The 21085-nt window shown below is 42.6% G+C and overlaps 1 protein-coding gene across 3 annotated transcripts in view; it reads left to right on the forward strand.

The window, feature by feature from the left end:
* DCLK1 (doublecortin like kinase 1) overlaps positions 1-21085 on the forward strand; it is a 334151-nt gene that overhangs the window by 235547 nt on the left and 77519 nt on the right. For all 3 annotated transcript variants that reach the window (XM_045796961.2, XM_045796963.2, XM_045796966.2), the window contains exons 5-6: positions 3565-3681; positions 18743-18837. In XM_045796961.2, the coding sequence (XP_045652917.1) occupies positions 3565-3681; positions 18743-18837 (212 nt within the window). The remainder of the gene's footprint in view (positions 1-3564; positions 3682-18742; positions 18838-21085) is intronic.

Below are 21085 nucleotides of genomic sequence, written 5' to 3' on the forward strand. Positions count from 1 at the left end.
ATGAGGTCAGTGAATAGTTAAGAGTTCAAACAAGTGGTAACAGGATCAGTAGCAATTTGGTCCAATATTTACGGAGGAACTTTACATGCTTTTTCCAAAGCCAGGACTAGTTAGTACCAAATGGAGTAGGAGGTGGGGGGGGGGGGGCAGACTAATAAATGACTTCTTTTGATAGATTAATAATATGGTGAGCTCTTGCTTCTCTTGAACTTAGTTAAGCTCTGAAGCATGGCATGAGCCCACGAGCTCTTTTCAATGCTTCGAAAATCAAACAAAACGCCTACGTTGGCTCTGTGAAGGCTGAGCTGCCTAACTAAAATGCCTAGTTTCTTTGTGGTAGCTGGAAAATGTCAACGGAGTGTGGTAAGATTGGTTCCATTATGCCGATCCCGAGCCTGGTTGGTAGTTGGAGCCATAACTAGCAATTCTGGCACCTGGAGCAAACAGCGTGCGACAAACCCTGAAATCAACTTTTTAATTCATGTTGCGGCTCACAGATGGGTGTTATTACCAATGTGCACCATCTGGTAGCTTTCTATTTTAACTTTTCATTGTTGCTCACTAGATACAGTGCTCTTTGAATTATTATTTTAAATGTAGTGACCTCTAAACATTCATGACCTGGGACAGAAAGTCCTGGTCACCCTGCCCTCATTGTGGTCCTGATTTTGAGTTCAAATGAGCAATGTATTATTACTTGAAACAGTTGGTTTCCCAAACCAATGTTTTTCAAGCACCAGTTCCATGAAATAAAAATTAGCAAAAGAGAACCCTCAGTTTCAAAGATGATTTTGTTCAAAATGACTGCTGGCTGAAAGACTCCGTACTGCACTACCAGGTGGCAAGTGTTTCGAGTCCCATACTTTGGGTGTTCTTTATCATGCCTGCTGTGCCCAGCACTTGGCACACGGTGGACACCTGAAGCACGCCCACAGACCAGCGACATCGCAGCCACCCCATTTGGTTGCTAATAGATTTCCAAAAGGCCAGGCTGGTATCCAAGGCTAGGACAAGCTCCAGCGTTCAGTGTCAGTTGTGTGGACGGAGCCTTGAGCTAATTGGATGTCCTCTTGACATGTTACAAAGATCTGTTTTGTGAATTAGAACCTCTGTAGACACACCTGTGAACATTGTCACCCTATGAGAACAGTTTTTGCGGCTCTGGTCATATCTTCGATGTTATTCTGTTATATGTCTTGCTTACTTCTGTCTTTTAATTTTTGTTGATATATCCATATGGATAGATTTCTCTCTCTCCCTCTCTCTCTTTTTCTCTCCTTTTTTTTTAAGAAATAGAATATTTCAGGACCATCTGGCCAGGCTAGAGCAGCCAACAGTGGCCCAAGTAACTATCAGGGAAGCCTGAGCACGCTCAGTAATGCCCTGAATCATTTTCTCTCTGCTTTTGACTATGAGACCACAACTACTAATACCTCAAGGTAGAATTTCTTTCCTCTTCTTTTTCTAACTGAAATCCTTCTTTTTGCCCCCCCCCCACAGTTCAATGCATAAGGCTCTCCAGGAGAGGCTTTCCATTATCTCTTATTTGTAGGCTTGCAGAATTTATATTTTATATACTTACATTCCTTCCTTGCTAAACAATATGAACTACTTTGTTGGATTGGGAAAAAGAGAAAAAGATGTTTGCATAAAGCCATTCAGAATATATAAAGGAAAAAAAACGTTTTGAGCTTAGAAAATTAGAAATTGCATGAGTAGGGAAGAAAATTTCAAAGTCAAGCATCAACATTAGATCTGGAATTATGATTTCTTTGTTATTGACATATAAAATGATTAAAAATGCATAAGGGGAAAGCTGATCAATTAGACTTCAATTTTAAACTACTATACTCAAAAAGAATACCACATTTAAAGCTAACATACTTCAACAACTACTTACACAGATAAATATTTATAACGTGATAGACAAAGTGAAAGAACATTAATACAGAGTGCATTCTTACAAACCAATAAGAAAAAAGAACATCCCAATTGCAAATGGCCAAAAGACATGAGCAAATAATAGCAAAAGAATACAAATGGCTAACAAGTATATGGGGAAAATATACAACTTCATTGGTAATCAAACCAATTCAGAATTAAGGCAACGAAGTCCAAGATTAAAGATTTTTGAGAAGATAGAACTTAACCTCGGTGAGGGGTTAGGCTAATGACTACTCTCATACTCTGACAAGAGTACAGTTTGAGTCGGCTTGTCTGGAGGGCAGTTGGTCAAAAGCTTTTCAAAAGTGCTTCTCTTTAGACTCACCATCCCACTTCCCTCAGCAGAATTTTTTAAGCATCCAAAATGTGCCCCCTGGTTTCCAGTAACTAGAAACTAAATTTCAAGTGCCAGGGGCTAACTCTAACCTAAAGAAATAATCACAGTCATTTAAAAGGGTGTTTTTTGTGTAATTATTTATGATAGTGAAATGTTGAACACAAGTTAAATATCCAACAGTAGGAATTTGGTTAAGCGAATTATGGTACATCCATGTAGTAAAATGTTCCATTAAAGATAGGGTGAAAATGCTCCCAATATATCAGGGTGTGAAAAGAGCTGGTAGCAGATCGACCTATACAGAATAGTCCCAAAGTTGTTTAAATAGGAAATGAGAAGAAAAAAGTTCTAGAAAATTCTAGTTTGTGTACCACCCTCCCCAAAAAAAGTATCACTTGATAGGTGGTTTTTTTTTTTAATATTCTCTATACTTTTCTACCCATGGTTAACATTGGTTATCATTACAAGCATACAAATATTTTTTTTAATTATTAAAAGTGGTTTCTTCAGAACATGATGGATAGATTTATACAACATCATAATTGGTCAATGCAGCTCACTTAGAAGGAAATACAAAACTCTTTGCAATTTAAGATGTTTAGTGTTAAATTTCATGAACACGAACACCAAGGATTTAAATCTAATAAAAGTGAAGTTGTTTTACATTCTCAGGCCAAGAACCATCCTATAAACATGGTTGTGTGATGGCGCACACTCACACAATGTCCTTGTAGCAGGGTGAGGTCATCTCTTCGCCGAGTTTGCCTCTTTTGAGTGAATACTGTCATTTCTCCCATATGGTAAAAAACCATTGCTACCACTTCAAGGATTCCCAAGAGCAGTAAATTGGGTGGAATGCTGGGTGGAATCCTCCATCTCTACATATCTTGGTTTATGAGATTGACCTTCTGTCTAACATTTTCTTCAGGAAAATAAATCTATCCTGAAAGAAACACATATACACAAATAACACAAGAGGTGGGTAGAGAGAAACCAACAAAAGCACCCTTTTACCAAGCTATTACCCCCAATATCTCCAAAATATTATTGTAAACAAGGTAAACTAGGAGGCTTAGAGTATTATTTACCTCGACGTCTAAGACGCCCACTGTGCCCTTTTCTCATTGTTCTCTTGGTTCTTTTGTTCTAGATAAACACTGGGCTGGCGGGAAGTAGATATGACTGAGGGGGGCCATACATGACTGTCTCCAGTTCTACTGTGCATTTTGAATGGTTTGTGCCGCGGTCCTACAATGACGTGTTGTTGTTGTTCTTTCCCCCAGAATGTCGAGTGGTGAAGTCCACTTCTTACACCAAAATAGCTTCCTCATCCCGCAGGAGCACCACCAAGAGCCCAGGACCTTCCAGGCGCAGCAAATCCCCTGCCTCGACCAGCTCAGGTAAAGCATCAACGGAGATGAAGGAACTGTCTTGTTTCTGACGCGTGATGAGCCGAGGGTGTGTGAAGCCCAGAGCGTGAGGTTTTTAAGATAGAGTAGATTCCGGTTTGCAATTTTAGAACAAGTTGGAGTGGTGGAACAGATTTGCCAGAGTCTAGCATGTTAGCTTTAAGAAAAAGCACCGAGCTTGGGAAAACTTACTTAGCAAAGACTCAGGACACCCAGACTTGCCCGCAAATAGAAGTACACCACCGACTTGCTTCATTTCTACTACAAAAATCCATTTTTCAGACTAAGAGTCCCTAACTCCAGAGGTCTCTCTTGAAGCGTTTATTCTGCTTGGGACCGGCTTACGAGGAGTTTCCAATTTGTCTTTGCTGAACTTCCCCGCATAACACCCGTTTTTCTTTGGACCCCAGCGTGGCTCTGGAGCTAAAAGCAGTGGGAGTGAGAGCCCGGGGCAGGGAAAGCTGCAGTGACTCTGGGTCTGTGTCCTGCCTCTCAGGGGCTCTAGTGCTGGTGCTAGAACAGGACGTGTACTCACAAGATGACCATCTCAGCCCTGCGTCTTCCTTCTTTGGTCTTAAAAATGACATGCGTCAGTTAGAAGGTGTGTGTTTGGTTTGGTTTGGTTTTTTCTTTTTGATTTCAGGAGTAAGATCTATTTCACTATTGAATGGAATTGTTTATTAAATTAAATATTATAAATATTTAAATGGGAATTATTAAATGATATATATAACAACATTCCCTATTAAATGGGAATTATTAAATGATATATACATCAAGGTGATCGTCCCTAATTTCATGAAGACAGAGAAGCTCTTACAAATAGAGACAAAGACCTTTGAGGCCTACACGGAGGCCTTCCTGTTTTCTCCAGTGTGGGCCCAGAGGCACGTGCAAAGATCTCTAAGCTGGGGCTCCAAGGCCTGCTTCTGGCATCCCTCACCAGGTGTTAAACTACAGTGTAAGTTATAACCTCCATTCTTAAAAATAGAGGTGCTATGATCTGTTTTTCCTAATAAAAAATAAAGCCATAACCTCTAAGTGAGTCTTGGAAAAAGGAGCTCTCAGGAAGCTGGATAGCTGGAGTGCCCAGCTCTGCTCGGTTCTCTGAGTTACCTTCTCCCTGGGCTTTTACTGATTGTAGCTGTTCCCTAGACAGGTCTCCAAAGATCTGCTCCTTTGACACTCCCCCTAAGGGTGGCCATCATGGGCGGCCCCTACCCTCTTCTCACAGCACGCCCTACATCATAACCAGTCAGGAAATGAGTCTCAGATCATGGTTGGCACTTGAGATGCAGCTTGCTTGCTCCTCCTAATTTAAGGGTGGGCTGAGAACTCCTTCCTTAATGACACAACGCCCCCAGATTGGATGGAACCCTGAAATGAGACTTTGCTAACGGGTAAGGTATTGAGACTCAAAGTTTAGAGTGCATGAATGTCACTTGGGAATTCGATAAAGTTTGTCATTCTGACTGCCACCCCCACCCCTCAGATTCTGACTAAGGCCATAAACCTATGTTTTACCAAGTATTCTAGGTGATTTTAATCAGATGGTCTTTGCACCATATGATGAGAAGCAGTGAGTTAAGGAAGTGGTTCCCCAAATGGGGTTCCCTGGACCCGCAGTATCACCATCACCTGAGCACGTGTTAGAAATGCAGTCTCGACAAGCCCCTCTGCAGACCCACTGAATCAGAAACCCTGGAACGAGGTCCCGGCAGTCTGGGTTTCCACAAGCCCTCCAGGTGATTCCGACGCTCACCCAAGTTTGAGAACTAATGAATTACAGATAACAAAAGGGAAATAAACACAGGGAGTCATTTGACCGCATAATCCGGTGGAATACATGGCATGACAGATGACTTCCTTTTACGCCTCTGCTTGCTTCCGAGTGTCAATGTCCATCCTTAACCCTTGCAACCTAAGCTCTAGACACCATGACGTGTACACCCAGGTTATAATGACTAACCTTCAGGGAGAATTTCTGTCTGAAGACTATCCCTTCCCTGGATACAGATATGAGGGAAGTCCCTTCAAGAGAGATACCACCCACACATAGACCGCATTGGTAGAGGTCCCCAAATGAACCTTGTTGATGAAGCTTGTTCATTAACCAGCTAACAGCTTAAAACTGAGCTTTTTGGAGCATGTTCAGTCTGGATCAAAGAACATTGCTCATTTTCTCCGAGCAAACCTGGGCTATCGAATGAACTCCCATGGAGCAGTAAGGAAGAAAGAGGTCATGGGCCTACCCTGCCTGTTCCCTGTAAAATCGTGGCTATTTAGTATAATCATGGAAAGTTATAAAAGAGAAAGAAGCCCCACATTACCTGAAACATTAGCAATACTATTAAAAACAACAATGTTAAAAAGCAAAATTAGTCCACAATCCAAAATGAGTCTGACCTGACAAATTTTTAATCTTTTGTCTCTTCTTTCTTAGCATATACCTGGTGTAGTGGGGGAAACATCTAATAATGGGTGATTAGCCGAAGTCTTATGTCTTTTTCAGTATAGCTATTTCAACAGAGTCAATATGCGTTATTTAAGCGCTATAGCTGTTGACTTTTTGTTGTTATTGTTTTTAACAGTTTTTAAAATGTTGATTTAGTTTTATTTTTTTAATCGAAGTCGAGTCGACACACAGTGTTGCATCCGTCTCAGGTGTAAGGCGTAGTGATTTGACAAGTCTGTGCATTCTGCTGTGCTCACCACAAGTGTAGCTCCCATCTGTCACCAGACAAGCTGGTATAATGCCATTGACTAGATTCCCTATGCTGTGCCTTTTATCCCCGTGACTTATTCCTTCCATAACCGGAAGCCCGTATCTCCCACTCCCCTTCACCCATATTACCCATCCCCCAACTCCCTCCCTCTAACAACCATCAGTCTGTTCTCTGTATTTATGGGCCTAGCTCTGCTTTTTCTTTGTTTGTGTATTCATTTAACAGGTTTTATTTTTAAGACCTGTAGGCAGACAGTGAAGTGCTCCTAGGTTTGGGCAGAAATATTTTTTTCTTTTTTTCTTTTGTCCTCATAAGTCAAGGAAGGGGGGTAAGTCAGATTATTGTGCACGTGTCGCAGAACGGAATCATGAGATCTGGAGTGGTTACAGTCTGATGCTACGTTTTCTACTACAGATGCGAAATAAGCGTCCTCACGCTCTCTGTCTGATTGTAGCAGCTGAAGTGGAATGAGGGAATACAAGAGAAAAACATGGAGAGAGAATTTTTGCTACTCAGAAATAACCTTGCAAATAGTGAGAAACCTGTTTTACTCCAAAAACGAATCTAAAATTTGAGTTTACAAAAAAGAATCATGAATCTAATTTTAAAAAGATAATTATGAATACAGGAAATTATTTCACTTTAGAATTAACTGGCAGCATAATCACTACTCAGCATCTCGAAGATTATATAAACCTTATAAATACAATATATCTAATATATCTAATTATAATCTTATAAATATAGATGAATGTATCATTTACCAAAAGTAGTTTCAGAAACTCTAAAAAGCAGACAGGCAAATGTAATGAATGTATTTATAGTCATCACTGCCAACATTTTAACTATTCTTTTTAGAAGTTTAAAGTGGGTAGAATGCATTAACGTCGAAATCAATAGATTTTTTCGAACAAGCATTTCTCTTTTGTTTCCCTGAGCCCTTTCAACTCTAGTTAAAATCTGATTGATCTGACCAGCACCAACTTGGAATTCATGATACGTGTGCCATGCCGGGTAGTATTGTTTCCATTAAGAGAGTGGAATCCGAATCCATTCTAAAATTAAACTTCACTCAAGGTATTTTTAACTTCTAGGTCAAAATTAATTAAGTGGCACAGATCGCATTTTGTTTAACATGAGACCTTTATGCATATAACATTTTGCATTTTGATCAAGAAAGTACGCCATGCAACCATTTCTTGGTTGTATAACAGCTTATAGTGTTATATGCAATGACCGTCCCTTGATTCCGACTTGCTACCACATCTTATCACCTTCCTCTGGATGATTCTAATTTAGAGAGGGTTTACAGAGCAGCAGTACCCAGTCACAAATTTGTGGATTATGTCAATGTTCCCAAGACCACTCTCTTTCCCTGGGCCTAGAGTTTAGGAAGTCCAGTGGTATTTCCATTTCTTTTCTGGGGCAAACACAGCTGCTAGGTGTCAGGGAAGTGCCTGCCTCAGTCCTCTCCACTGTGCTAGCTTAAGACTGCCGGCTCCACTCAAGTATGGTTCTTAAACCCAGTGGAAAAGAGCACTGAATTATCTCTACGTTAATTGCATCACCATTTTCTTAAAATGGCCTGTTCACTGTTTTTCAGAAATCATAAAGACTAGATAGAATGCGAATAATTTTACTTTCAAAACTCTTAAGCACTGACGTTGCCCCAACCCCAATTACCATCATGAGCCTGACTTTCTAACCTTAAAGAATCTTTGTTTCTCCCCCTAAAGTATCAACTCAAAGTTTGAAATGATTTCCACTTCCAGTATTCATCTTCTTATGTTATACAGAGATTAGAGCACAGTATAAAGTTAAGATTTGCTCAGTTTTCATGCCATGCTGCTGTTCATGATAATACTGTTAACTTATATTTAAATGACGTCAGAGTTTACATAGGATTTTTCTGTCTCTGATCTTTTTTATCTCCTAACCATCTTCCAACTACAATCAAGACATGATAGTATTATTCGTTATATAGTAATATAGCTTGTTTTTAGACATGAGGAAGCAGTGAGGGCTGGGGGAACTGCTTGGCCCAGAGTGACAGAGTTAATCGTGGCAGCTCAGGGCTGGCACTTGGGGCTGCCAGTGCTCTAGACAAGGCAGGCTGGCCCATCCTCGATATCTGTTTCTTCACCTCTGTTTATGAGAGATTTCATCTCCAGGAAATCACTAATGCAGTACCTAGTTTAACATTGCAATTTACAACAACATAACACTTTGCAATAGAAGCCTAAGTATTCGTCCCAGGACCAGCATTCCAGGAAGTGAAATGATTCACTCCCACTTCATGATGTATAGTCAGTGGTAGAAACTTTCCTTTGTAAGTCAGTGGTAGAACAGAAATGAGAATCCTCTATAAATCTTCTCTTTGTCCCTTACTCATTCTTCTTCTTGGAACTGAAAGAAGCTAGCGGTGATTTATTAATGTAAGGTGTTCATTTGCACATTCAGAAATACCAAGTGCAGGTCTGCTAGGTGGCAGGCATTTGCTAGGCACTAATAATGCGGAGATGAAAGAAACAGACTCTATTCTCAAGAAGCACACAGGTCAAGCCCCGTAAATAATTGGTAGATAACATAATTCACATATCTGTTGAATTATTGTTAATCTCCTTAGCAGAGTGAATCCGAAAAGGTAACTGGAACTAGAAAAAATAGAGAAACCAGGAGTCTTAATAACACACACGAAGAATAATGAGCCACCAGACAATTGCGCGCCGAGACTTTGAATGTGGTTATCACTAAAAATGGGAAAAGTGGGTTTTAGTTGCTTCTTAAAGAAACAAGAATATATAAGAGTATCATAAAGAGTGTTTAATATGGGTTGAATCTTTATTCATGTGTGTTTATCTTTGGAACACAGACGTCCCATAAAATGTGTAATTTGAAAGTGAAATTCTTTTAAACAAATTCCTTTATCTGCACAAGGAAGTTATAACAAAATATCTCCAAAATAAAAGTATACTATGTTCTAATTTAATTTCAGTAAAAATGGATAATGTTTAGTTTTGCTTTATATTGTTTTCTTAATATTCAAAGTGTAAGAAAACCACATTTACCTACCTTAAATTTTCATGACTGCAGTCCTCCTTAGAACTTACATATTTCAAAATTTTGACCTCTTCATGGAACACTTAGAAGAACTTTGGCGTTTTTTGTTTGCTTTAGAGTTTTTATTCCCATTTAAACAGATGGTCAACTTTTTATCGTAAAATAGCACCTAATTAAACTCTCTCTGTAGCAGCCAATGGCAAACATAATGGAGCCCCAGTGGGTGCCATCAACTCAAGCACGAGCTGATGGACTTTCTTGCCCTTTACAAGTTTATAGTCTAAGGTAGGAACCCTCCTGGCAACAGCCATTCATTCATCCAATATGCATTGAGATTGCACCATTGACCAGCATTGCTGGGTGCTGGAGATGCAAGGGTAAGCATTTGACGTAGGGAAAAGCTGGGTGACTTAGTTAATGACCTTCTACCATGACTGAAGCACCATTCTGTCTTCCCCAGACTTCACATTTGTATGTGACTCTGGAAATCCTGCAGTTTTCTTATTTATGCTATTCAAATTTTCCTTTTTTACAGTTATATAAAAATATTTTATGCAACATATGCAGATAAGACAGGAATCAAAGTTGGGGAAGCAAAGAGAATTTTAATCAGCTTTTTAGTCCAATATGTCAACTTTTTTTGATTTATATCAAACACCTTCAAAGGCAGATTGCTAGCTATTATTTTTTTTAGCTCAGTCTTTTCCTATAATGTAGATTTCAGCCTTATATATTCTATGGAGGATCTTTGCTGCTTTTGGGTTCCGAGGGAAATCTTGAAAACAAAATGCACCAAGGAGATCAAGGGGGTTCATGCTTCATCTCTTGTGTTTTTAGAATTTTCTCCTGCATATAACACTCAGTCCTCCTCCCATTTCTCTTTCCCTGCACTTATCAATTCCTGTTAGCGCTCACCCTCAGTAGGCGAGTGTCTCCAAAGATACTTTTCAAAGCTTTGAACCATTATCTTGACCCACTCTCTGTAGGGGGCAGGCAGCACCCTACATCAGCTGCCTTTATGAACTCCTCACTGGAAATGCCCCCGTATTAATTAAATGCATATTTCCTGAACATCCACTGTGTTCCAGGCATGTATTAGGTCCCAAGGACACAAAGATGATTAAACCACAGTTCTTGTCTTCAAGTTGGGAGATAAGCATATATATATATATATATATATATATATATATATATATATATATATATATATCACATACTGTAATAGTGTAGAAAGTGCCATGACAGCCCAGAGGAGGAAAGGGTTAGATCTCATTCATGGGGTCAGGAAAAACTTCCAAGAGACAAGGACTTAACAAGTTGAAGGATCCTGCCAGCATGGTATCGGCACTTGAAGAAGCAATGTGAGGTAAGGCGCAAAAGCATGAAAGTACATGGGCATATTTAAGGAACTGTTGTTTGTCCAATAAAAACACATGATAGGTTGGAGGAAGAGGTTGGAGAAGATGGTGGTATCCACGCTGGTTGTGGTCATTGCACGGGCTCATGAAGGCGTGTTTTTGTTGTAGGTATTAGGGGATGAATGAGAATTTAAGGTAAGACCATGATTTGATTTTTATTTGAATTTTAGAAACAATAGTGCAGTGGTAGAGAGGGTGGCTACACAGGGGGCCAAGGGCCATGGAAGGCTCCATGAGGCCCCTGCAGTCATCCTGGAAAGAAATTGTCAGGGTAGAATTTAAACAGCAATGTTGGGGATGGGGTAGACTTTGAAAAGGAAATGAACCGGGAATTTAAAGGATATGAGGCCAGAAAAGGAGAGAGGAATCAGAGATGAGGAGCAGCTTTGAGCATGGAGGAGGAGTGGTAGGTGAGTACATTTCAGACGTGTGGAGTGTGAGTTGCTTTGGGAACATCAGTAGGCAGTTAGGAATAAGGAACTGTGTTTAAGTCAGATTTGAACCAATGATAGGTATTGGGGAGATCCTGGCATATAGCAGTGATTTAAATACTAGAAATGCAGGATGCCTCTCCCTCCGCCCCAATGAAAGGTGTGTAGAGTAAGGGTGGGCACGGAAGCATGGTGACTGTGGTTAGAAGAGCACATCAGAAGAGGCAGGAGAAGCTTGACAGAGCAGTGAAGAAGTCACAGGGCAGAAAGTTTCGAGATGAAGGGAGAGGCCAGAAATGTCTGATGTGAAGTCTAGTAGCATGAGAACAGTGAGGAGGTCATAGGACTTGGCAGCGAGGACACCACTGGTAGAACTGCACCGAGGCTGACTCCCGGGCTCAGCTGTAAGGGCTGGCCGTCCTGCAATACCCAGTAGGGTGCGGGGCAAGGCATCTGCATGGGGACCAGAGGAGCTGAGAGCTCTTTGGTCCCGGGACACTCACCCACCCTGATCTAAGGTGCCCTTACACACCCAGTTCCATCAAAATAACCACAGCCTGTTCTGGGATCCCAGCTGACACATAATTTTCATAATTTTAAAAGATTCATTTATTTATTTTAGAGAGAGAGCACGTGAGCGGGGAGAGGGGCAGAGAGAGAGAGAAAGAGAGACAGAAGCAGACTCCCCACTGAGCGCAAAGCCCGCCACAGGGCTCCGTTCCATGACCCTGAGATCATGACCTGAGCCAAAATCACAACCCAGATGCTCAACCTACTGAGCCATCCAGATGCCCCACATTTTCATAATTTTAAATCAAAGGTCTCCCGGTGACCCTATTTTATTGTTGAATTAAATTGTTCCCCCTTTTCCCCTGAAATCATCTTTGACTCCTTTTCCCCCCTCCTCTTCTATATTCACTTGTCACTAGTCTTCCTGGCTCCCCCTTTGCAGTGCTGTTCTAGGGCTCCAATTTCTCACAGGCTACAGAAACTGCTTGCTAGGTGGCCTCATCCCTGCTTTTGTCCTCTACCCCTTACATCTGCTCTGCATACTGATGTCAGACTTGTGGCCATGACTTCTTGTCTGTCCAAAAAAGTCCAAACTCCTTATTCTCATAGGAAGAACTATCTTGATTTGGCCACAGTCTTCCTTTCCAGCTGCATCTCCCACTTTCCCTCTGGACTTACGCTTTATCCTGTGAACTAATTTAAATTGCTTCCAGATACCCCTTGGGCTTGTCCACTTGGCACCTTTCGGAGTCCAAGGAGCCTTCTTCTGCCCCTTCAGCTGTCAAAAACGCACATACCCAGTTGGCCCAGATGACCTCTGTGAAACGTCCCCTGATCACCTCACTGTTTAGTGTCTTCTCTCCCCTACAATCCTATGACAATTGATTTGGCTCCTGGTCTCTAGGTGACATATCATATCACCTTCCTAGGTTGTAAGGTTTCTGAGAACAGGAGTTCTTTACACATTCTATACTCTTTAGTGTTTCCAAGTTTAAAGTAAGCACTAGGTAAATTGACTAGATGAGTGAATTGAGAAATACTAGGATCTGTTCAGGTTGCCTAGGTTTCCTGGTATTCAAGGGTCTTTTTGTTAATATTTATTTAAAGAATTAATTCATGGAGCCAAGTCACTTCTTGTATCCCCACAGTTTCTGTGGACTCCCCAGTTCCCATTATTCTCAGTAGACCGTCCATTTGAATTGGACCCATTGTGTCAGTTTAAGAAGGAAATGTAGGGGCACTTGGGTGGTGCAGTCAGTTAAGTGAGGGACTCTTGGTTTCAGCTCAGGTTGTGATCTTGAGTCCTGAGATCGAGTTCTGCTAAGACTCTCTCTCCCTGGGACGCCTGGGTGGCTCAGCCATTAAGTGTCTACCTTTGGCTCTTGTCATGATCCCAGCGTTCTGGGATCGAGCCCTTCATCGGGCTCCCTGCTCGGTGGGAAGCCTGCTTCTCCCTCTCACACTCCCCTTGCTTGTGTTCCCTCTCTCGCTGCCTCCCTCTATCAAAAAAAATAAATAAAATCTTTTAAAAAAATAAAAAGAGACTCTCTCTCCCTCTCCCTCTCCCTCTGCCCTTCTCCCACAAAAAAATAAATAAATCTAAAAAAAAAAAAAGGAAATATAGATAAACAGAGAAATTCAGAGATCCACCTCACTATGAGTTGAGCATCTATGAAGATAGAATTAGGAAAAAGCATCTTTCCTCAAGTCCCCTGACCCCCCAGCCCATTAGATAGTTTTCTGTTTTCTCTTGGCCTCCTTTGACTCCATCTGCTTTTTGTTTCTTTTTCTCCTTCTTCTTCGCAATAATGTGGCCCACAATGGACCAAGGCTAGGAAAAGAAAGTTTAGAGTATCTATGGCCTCCTCCATGATCAGGGAATGAGTGAATGTCTAAGGCGAGCAGTCAGATCTCCTCAACAACACGCCTGAATCACTGCCCCCTAAATCCACAGCCGGACCGCGTAGGCTGCAATGCAGCAGCATAAATACACCAGCCACCTGTGTGCAGAAGGGAGCTAGGGAAAGGACAAGGTGGATGTTCATGTCTAAAAAGTTACCTTGTGGTTAGATAATCTTGCTTGGAGATGGGTCTGATTTCAGGACCAGTTTGAGACATTTAAACATTTAGCTTCCACATGTGGTCTGAGACTTTTAGGAACGAAACTGTAAAGAGAAGAAACCCTTTAAGTTCACTAAATTAATACACACGTGTGTCTAGTCATTTAAAAGGAGCAATGAATTAGTAAAATATTCCGAATTCTAGAGGGTTTTTTTAGTAACTTTCATATTCAATTATAAGTTTTGGGGCCAATAGAAAGGGGCCAATAAACAGAGACAGACACGTAGTAAGTGTGGTGTGTGCACTGTGTGCTGACTGATTGATTCCAGAGCCCTGGATTACGGCTTCAGTGAGTAAAATAGAGGGGGGTCATCTCTCTGAAATGATAAAGGGAAAGGTGAGGCTGGATCCTGAGGAGGAACATCCCGTGACCAGTTCATGCTGTTGTGTCCCTGATGGGCTTGGGGAAAGTCAGCTCCACGGACTTCGCGCACAGCTCTTTGGTGGCCAGTGACGTGACTGATAATCATGGGGTCTCTGAATAATCCAGCCTCTAGAGTAGCACTTCTCATTCAGAGGTAACAAGAAGAGCAAGGGATGCAGGAATGAAGGAAAACGAACCCAGATAGATCTGAATAAAGGGAACCCTAACGTTACAAGGCAGTGGATCTGATGAGTACTTCAGTCAGGCAGATGTAGTGACGTCCAGATGGAAATAAGGAATTGTTAGACCTGCTTGTCCACTTAAAAACAACCATACTGAGTTGAACATCCCCCCTCCCCAGAAATACAGAATGCTTTAGTAGAGGAATACTTTATTCTGCAAAGTAATGCCATTTGTTACTTGTATTTTAACAAGTTCTACTAAATAGGTGACAAAGCCGTCTCTACTGGCATTCAGAGACTTCGGGTTGTACAGGATAAAAAACAACTGCACTCAATACATGTGTCAGCCTTATGAAAGAAAATTATGTATTCCAGCAGTGAGTCAACAATAAGGTGTGCGGTATTGTCTGGATGTCAATGTTTTAAGAGTTGCTAATGCTTTTTTAGGTGGCCAAGAGCAAGAGTCTGAATAGAAACTCTGACCCTAAGAATACAAGCCGTTCCCAACTTTGAAGCACGTTGTGTTCCAAAACTGTTTGATGGTAAATGGCTTGTTTGGCACTTGAGCTCCGTCTCTCTGGAGAGACGGCAACAGAAGAGAAGCCCTGAGTCCAGGGGTTTTACATGAAAGAGGCGCCCCAGTGATAGAGAGGGAAGCCCAGAGGTCCTTAGCCCTGAAGATGGGGGGACAAAAGTTCTAGACATGTCCTGACGTGTCAGGACAGTCCACTCATGGGGAAAGTGTGCAGTTTTTTGAGAAGACATACATGAGATCTTTCCAGCTGTTCATCTTTGGGCAAATGACTTCATCGAAAGCAGGAAAGGTTATACCAACCTACACTGCACAATTGGTGTCACATACGTTGCTTCACTCTTTTTTTTTTTTTTTAAGATTTTATTTATTTATTTGTCAGAGAGAGAGAGAGAGAGAGAGAGAAAGAGCACAAGCAGGGGGAGCAGCAGGCAGAGGGAGAAGCAGGCTCCCTGCAGAGCAGGGAGACCCATGCGGGACTCGATCCCAGGACCCTGGCATCATGACTTGAGCTGAAGGCAGACACTAAACCAACTGAGCCACCCAGGCATCCCTAAGTTGTTTTAGTCTGACATGTCCAAATTCTCTGTGTCCTTCCAAACTTACTCCCTCCCTCCTTGCCTCAATCCTCTTCAACCAGCCGGGTACTACGTCCTATAGTTTTAAACCCTAAAATCTCTCCTGAATGTTTCCATTTACGTCTACCCCAACGGCACCACCCTCTACCCAGCCACACCATCCCTCTGACCACAGGACACTTAAATGTGCCATACTCCCTCCTGCCTAGACATTCTCCTTGGGCTATCCCCGAGCCCATTATCATTCTCCCCTAATCCATTCTTGACAAGCAAGAGCTCTTGAGAGCTTTTAAAAATACAAGCCTGATCGCCTAGCTCTTGCTTAAAATCATTCAAGAGCGTGTCATTGCCCTTTGGATAAAAATCAAACACTTTAATAGGAATTTTAAAGCCCTGCATTATGGGACCCCTACCAACTCCTCCACCTTCAGTTTTAGGTTCTTTCCCTCCAGCTCCATTTACCTGCTAGGCCAGCTTCTTCAGGTCTTTTCAATGCACCACACTTCTCCCAACCCCAGGCCCAGCCACAAAACAGGTGGTCCCCTGGCCTTGGAACACTTTTCCTTCGTTGTGCCTTGCCCTCTTTCACCTGCAAAATCCTACTAATACTTCCGTGGGGTTTCCTTACCCTCTCTGTATGGTGTAGGGTGACTTTGACCCCATAGTCTGTTAGGATTTCAGAGGCAACACTTGAAACCTCCCTCCTCAAAATACTTCATTGTGATTACTAGCTTAGTTATTTGATTTCCTGCAGACTAGCAGGCTGGCGCCTTGGGGATGTAGTGGTGAAGAGTGCAGATTCTGGGTTGCTTGGTTAGGTTTGGGGCTCTGTCCCCGTGTTTGCTGGTCACCTTGCTTATCATTTTATGCCTCAGTTTCCTCTTCTGTAAAAGAACACTGCCCGCCTCATAGTTATTGTGTTAAATGAGCTACTGTATACATATATGCTTATAAGTACACGTGTAAAAGGCTAAATTAAGTGCATTAACTGATGCATAGAAAAGAAGTCTTTGATAAACTGAGATGCACACAGAATGGGTACTTACCAAATGCAAACATATTGCACTTTTGTTTTGCTTTTGAAAAAGGCTAAGGCTGTCATCCTGGAGTCCACTCTCTCTTTTTCTTCCTTTTCCATAAGCTTTATAAAATTAGTGAATCAAAAGTAAAAAATGTTAATACTCTGCCTGCTTCCCTATTTGCTCTTCCCCCGCCCCCCCCCCCGGTCTGGGAACCCCTAGGTGTGATGTAGAGATGTAAAGTGGGGAAGTGGACAAAGAAAATGTGACTTTCATAAAACCTGTCTTTGTCAACTCGGAGGGATCTCGTCTGGTTAGTTCTAGCTTCTGCCTCTGCCCCCAGTTCTCAGTTCTTGCCTGTGTCCAAGCCCGGCCCCCACAGAGGCCAAAGGCTGGAAGTCCAGTATGAAGAGGCCTGAGCAGCGTTTTCTTTCCACAAAGAAAGGACTGCAGAATGCAAGCAAATTAAAGCCCTCTCGGTGCTTCCTACTTTAACCTGCTGCCCCCATTGTAGTTTGTTGTTGTTTCAAAGGCGCCGCTAAATACATTTCAAAGGCAAAACGACCCATTAGAGCAGCATGGGTTATGTGACATTTTTGCAAGGTCTTTAAAGAAGATGACAAAACAAGGAGCTTCCCACTCCCTTGGGCACTAAGTTTTTGTGCCAACCGTGTTTGTGAAAACCCAATAAACATTGTACCAAGGCACTGAATTTTGTGAGGGTGTACTTATTACCCAGGTAGTCACCAGGTTTTAGAAGTTATTGTCATTTTGATTTTTGGATGAGTCATTGGGCCTCTTGCCCCCCAGGCACTTCATTATGATTCAGAGCAAAGTACGAGAGGACTCGGCTTCCGGGAGTTAGAGGTGTCGGGGGTGGGGGCTGCCGTGGTTCTGCTTTGGCATGAGGCTTAATTGACACCTTTGATGTAGCCTAAGACAGAACCCGCACCTCCCACTGCTGCTTGGAAGACGTCAGCCTTACGCAGAGAAAGCATCTGCTGATGAATCCTGCATCTCATTCCGCCTGCTCTGGGAGCAGCCTTAGCCATCCCTAACTAATCCAACTGTTTCCCAGTTCCACCGGGCTCGGCTCAGTGCTGAGAAGGGATACCGCCTCTTGCTCTTGCCAGGTTAAACACTAAGACTGTGTCCATGTTAGAACTCATAGAAGGTAAGTTCAATGCATTATTGCTCTCTCCTTCATGGAAAATGTTTCTCGTGCGCCCTCAAGAATGTGTGTGTATCTCGTGGCTAATTCTCCTTCTCTGACTGTGGATATAAAACATGTGAAAACGTTGTCCTGTTTATGGGTGATAGAGTGGCAGCCTTTCTATATCTTTATAAAGTCATGTCTCCAGAGTGTGTTATCAGTTCCTAGAGGTGATGCGACTCAGAGAAAAAAATTGCTTACTTGAGTTCCGTGGAGTTGATTGCATTTAGTGATAATGTTGTATAAAACTCTTGAGAGTCCGGGAGAATTCTAGTGATTTAAACCTATCAGAAAGCAGCTTTTATTTTCAGTAGCAAGGAAGACAGACCGTAAGGAGTTTCTGGGTGTCTGTGCCAATGAGTTTGTCCTGTTGCAAGCAGGTCCTTCAGAGTTAGACCGGAGGGATATTAGGGCACAAGTGGATACAGGAGCTTCTAGAAGTGAGTTCTTAACTGTAAAAAGATAGGGGTCTTTTCTAACAAGGCACTGGGAATATCACTTGTGAGCTGTGCTAATATTTACTCTTACTGGGTGGTGCTGGGAAGCTAAACTCCAGAATTAAGGACGAATCCCATTGAAAATGTCTCAGGACCTTAACCACATGGCTAAAATCTATTGGCACAGTTCAAGGCACTGTTAATAAATTCATCAGGAAAGTTGTCCAAAGTACATTTTTAAGCATTTTAATGTAGCCTGATGCCATATTTAGCATAAGACTAGCAAAACCGTGAATTTCTGAAGATTATTCCCGGAAGCTGTTTTTCAGGACGACAGAGAGAAAGGTGTCTGGAATTTTAGCAAATGTCCCTCTATAATTGCTTGTTTCTTGGAAAAGACAATTTGTCATGAAAAATTTTTAACAAGCCGTTTTTTTCTCTCTGTGATTCGTTGCTTCTAGTTAATGGAACCCCTGGTAGTCAGCTGTCTACTCCACGCTCGGGCAAGTCGCCAAGCCCATCACCCACCAGCCCGGGAAGCCTGCGGAAGCAGAGGGTAAGGCACTAAGTGATCTCCTTGTTTCAGACCTGCCTGAGCTTCCGTGCAGAATGACACAGGTGCAGCTCCCAGGAGCACTGCCTGTCTCTAAGTAACAACCAGGTGAGGGCAGGCAGCGACATGGCAGGCCACTTACTGTGACTGTGGCTTCCCTTAGCTAGAAGTCAGGGCTTTTGTTTTCTCTCAATGCGTCTGAAGCTTAACTCTGAGAAGAATCAAAGTTGCAGCCTGACTTTTAAATACCCCACCTCTTTTTGTCCTGAAGGGGCAAAAAGACTTTATTGACACTGGTTTGTAAGCTTCCCTAGTTGTGAGGAGTTTCATTAGACCTCATCACTGCCCATCAGCCTTCCTTAGGAAGGAAAGGTACACACAGTGCCATTTCAGAGGCTATGGTGGGGAATTGCTTTCTGGCACAGAATGGTGGTCTGGAGCGGCTTAGTGTCCTTGGCACAGAGAATGGGTACAGATGACATGTGTTTTTGTGAATGAAACCTACATTGAATGCCTTCTCTTTCATCATTACTTGCACTTTTTTTTTTTTTTTTTTAGCTTTTTGTGTAATACTAGAGAAGTTGACTGAGCTTGGAGACCCAAGTCAAAAAGTTACTGGAAAGAGTGTTAGTTTCTCCTTGCTCAGGGGTGGGGAAGAACTACTGTTCTTATCCCCTCGCAACCTGTACCGTCTGTCTTTTCCAGTAACACCACAGCAGGAATAAAAGGGACGGGAAGGGGAGGAGAGAAAGGCGCAGAGGAGGGAAGGGAGGGCCTTTTACTGTCCTGATTTCACAAGCGAGGTGGAGAGGAATATGTGCTCTTGGGAGGTTTTATGATGGTGCTCACCGAACATTTTAATAAGAAAGGGCTCCTTGGAGGCTTCTGAACTCAGAGACTGGATTCTTTGTTTGGTTTCTTTTATTATGTGCTTTAAAATGAAACTTCTAAGTGCCCGAACTTTAAACTGCATCCAAGTTGAAAGCTCTTCTCTTCGAACCCCCTGCGAGGTTGTATCCACATGCTGCCATCTAAAAGCGGGGGCCCGGGTCCCTTCGGCGCCTGGCCCCCCAAGTGTCGGGGTGTGTGGTCTTTCTCCACGGAGCCTCCTGGCATCGGGTGTAGAGTGTTCAGACAATTTGGTGAGGCCTGAGCCTGGGCACCGGCTCCTCCACTAAATGGCTGTGTTATCTTCGATAAGTCTGTTTTCCTCTCTGCGTCTCAGTTGGAAAAACAAAGCGGGAAAGAGGCTCTTTCCAGATAGAAAACCCAATAATTCCATTCCATCTGAGTGTTTTCAGTGTGGGTTTCTTGTTGGCCACAGTCTAATTTGGCGTTTTGAAGTACAAGAATCCTTAGTGAACTACTAAAAGAATTGCCGAATTCATGGAGTCCCCTAAGTGTCTATCCTTGAGCAGAGGAAGGGGGAGGGGGGTGATTCTTTTCTAGGAAACGTTACCCAGCAAGGCCCCCTTCTATAGGGTCAGCCATATGTAGCACAGATAGTGCTCTTCCTGAGAATATTCTCTCTTTTGAAGTATATGCTTTAGTATACCTGGCGTAGTAATCCCTCTCCATCCTTTGCGCAAATTAAACTCAGAATCAGGATTAAGCTCATGCTCGGTTGCTGAGACTAAATCATGGTGACTGAGAGTCCTTGCCATAGGTCTGAGCTTCCCTCCCTGCTTGCTTATTGGCGAGACCTCTGTTGTGGGGATATAAAGTGCTTGGCCCAACTGTCCCTGGGTTGGCAGAAGGAGGCTCGAGTTTGCTTCTTCTGCCCTCTGTACTCTTGGCGTCACTATGATTTTGTCCAAATGAGGCAGAAAGTGTCTATCCAGTGACTAGCAGCTGTGTGGCCAATGGCTTCTATAGTTACCATTGCCAGCACTTGGGGAATGATTATCAGGGGTGGTTCTCTTGTAGATTCTTCACCGTGTCATTTAAACTACCAATGCAAGCATCTACTTGAGAGGGGAAAATAATCGCATTTGTTTCAGGGAGACAAAGGGTTTATCGTCATCTGAAAACATTTATTAAGCACATGTTGTGAGCAGAGCCCTGGATAATTCAGAGATGGTTCAGTTTCCAGGCTTTTAAATTTAGCCCGTAAATGAACATCCTCTGTCCATGTACCATGTCAGTGCGCAGAGACAGTCCCAGCTGCTTTAGCGAGAGAAGCTTTCATCTTGGTGTGGAGGCAACTGCATCAAATAGCCCCTCCCGGTTAAGATGGGCCTAGAATATCCCT

Source organism: Ursus americanus, chromosome 10 (genome assembly GCF_024610735.1).
Source record: "Ursus americanus isolate L20-20 chromosome 10, mUrsAme1.1.p, whole genome shotgun sequence".
NCBI classification, from domain to species: Eukaryota; Metazoa; Chordata; class Mammalia; order Carnivora; family Ursidae; genus Ursus; species Ursus americanus.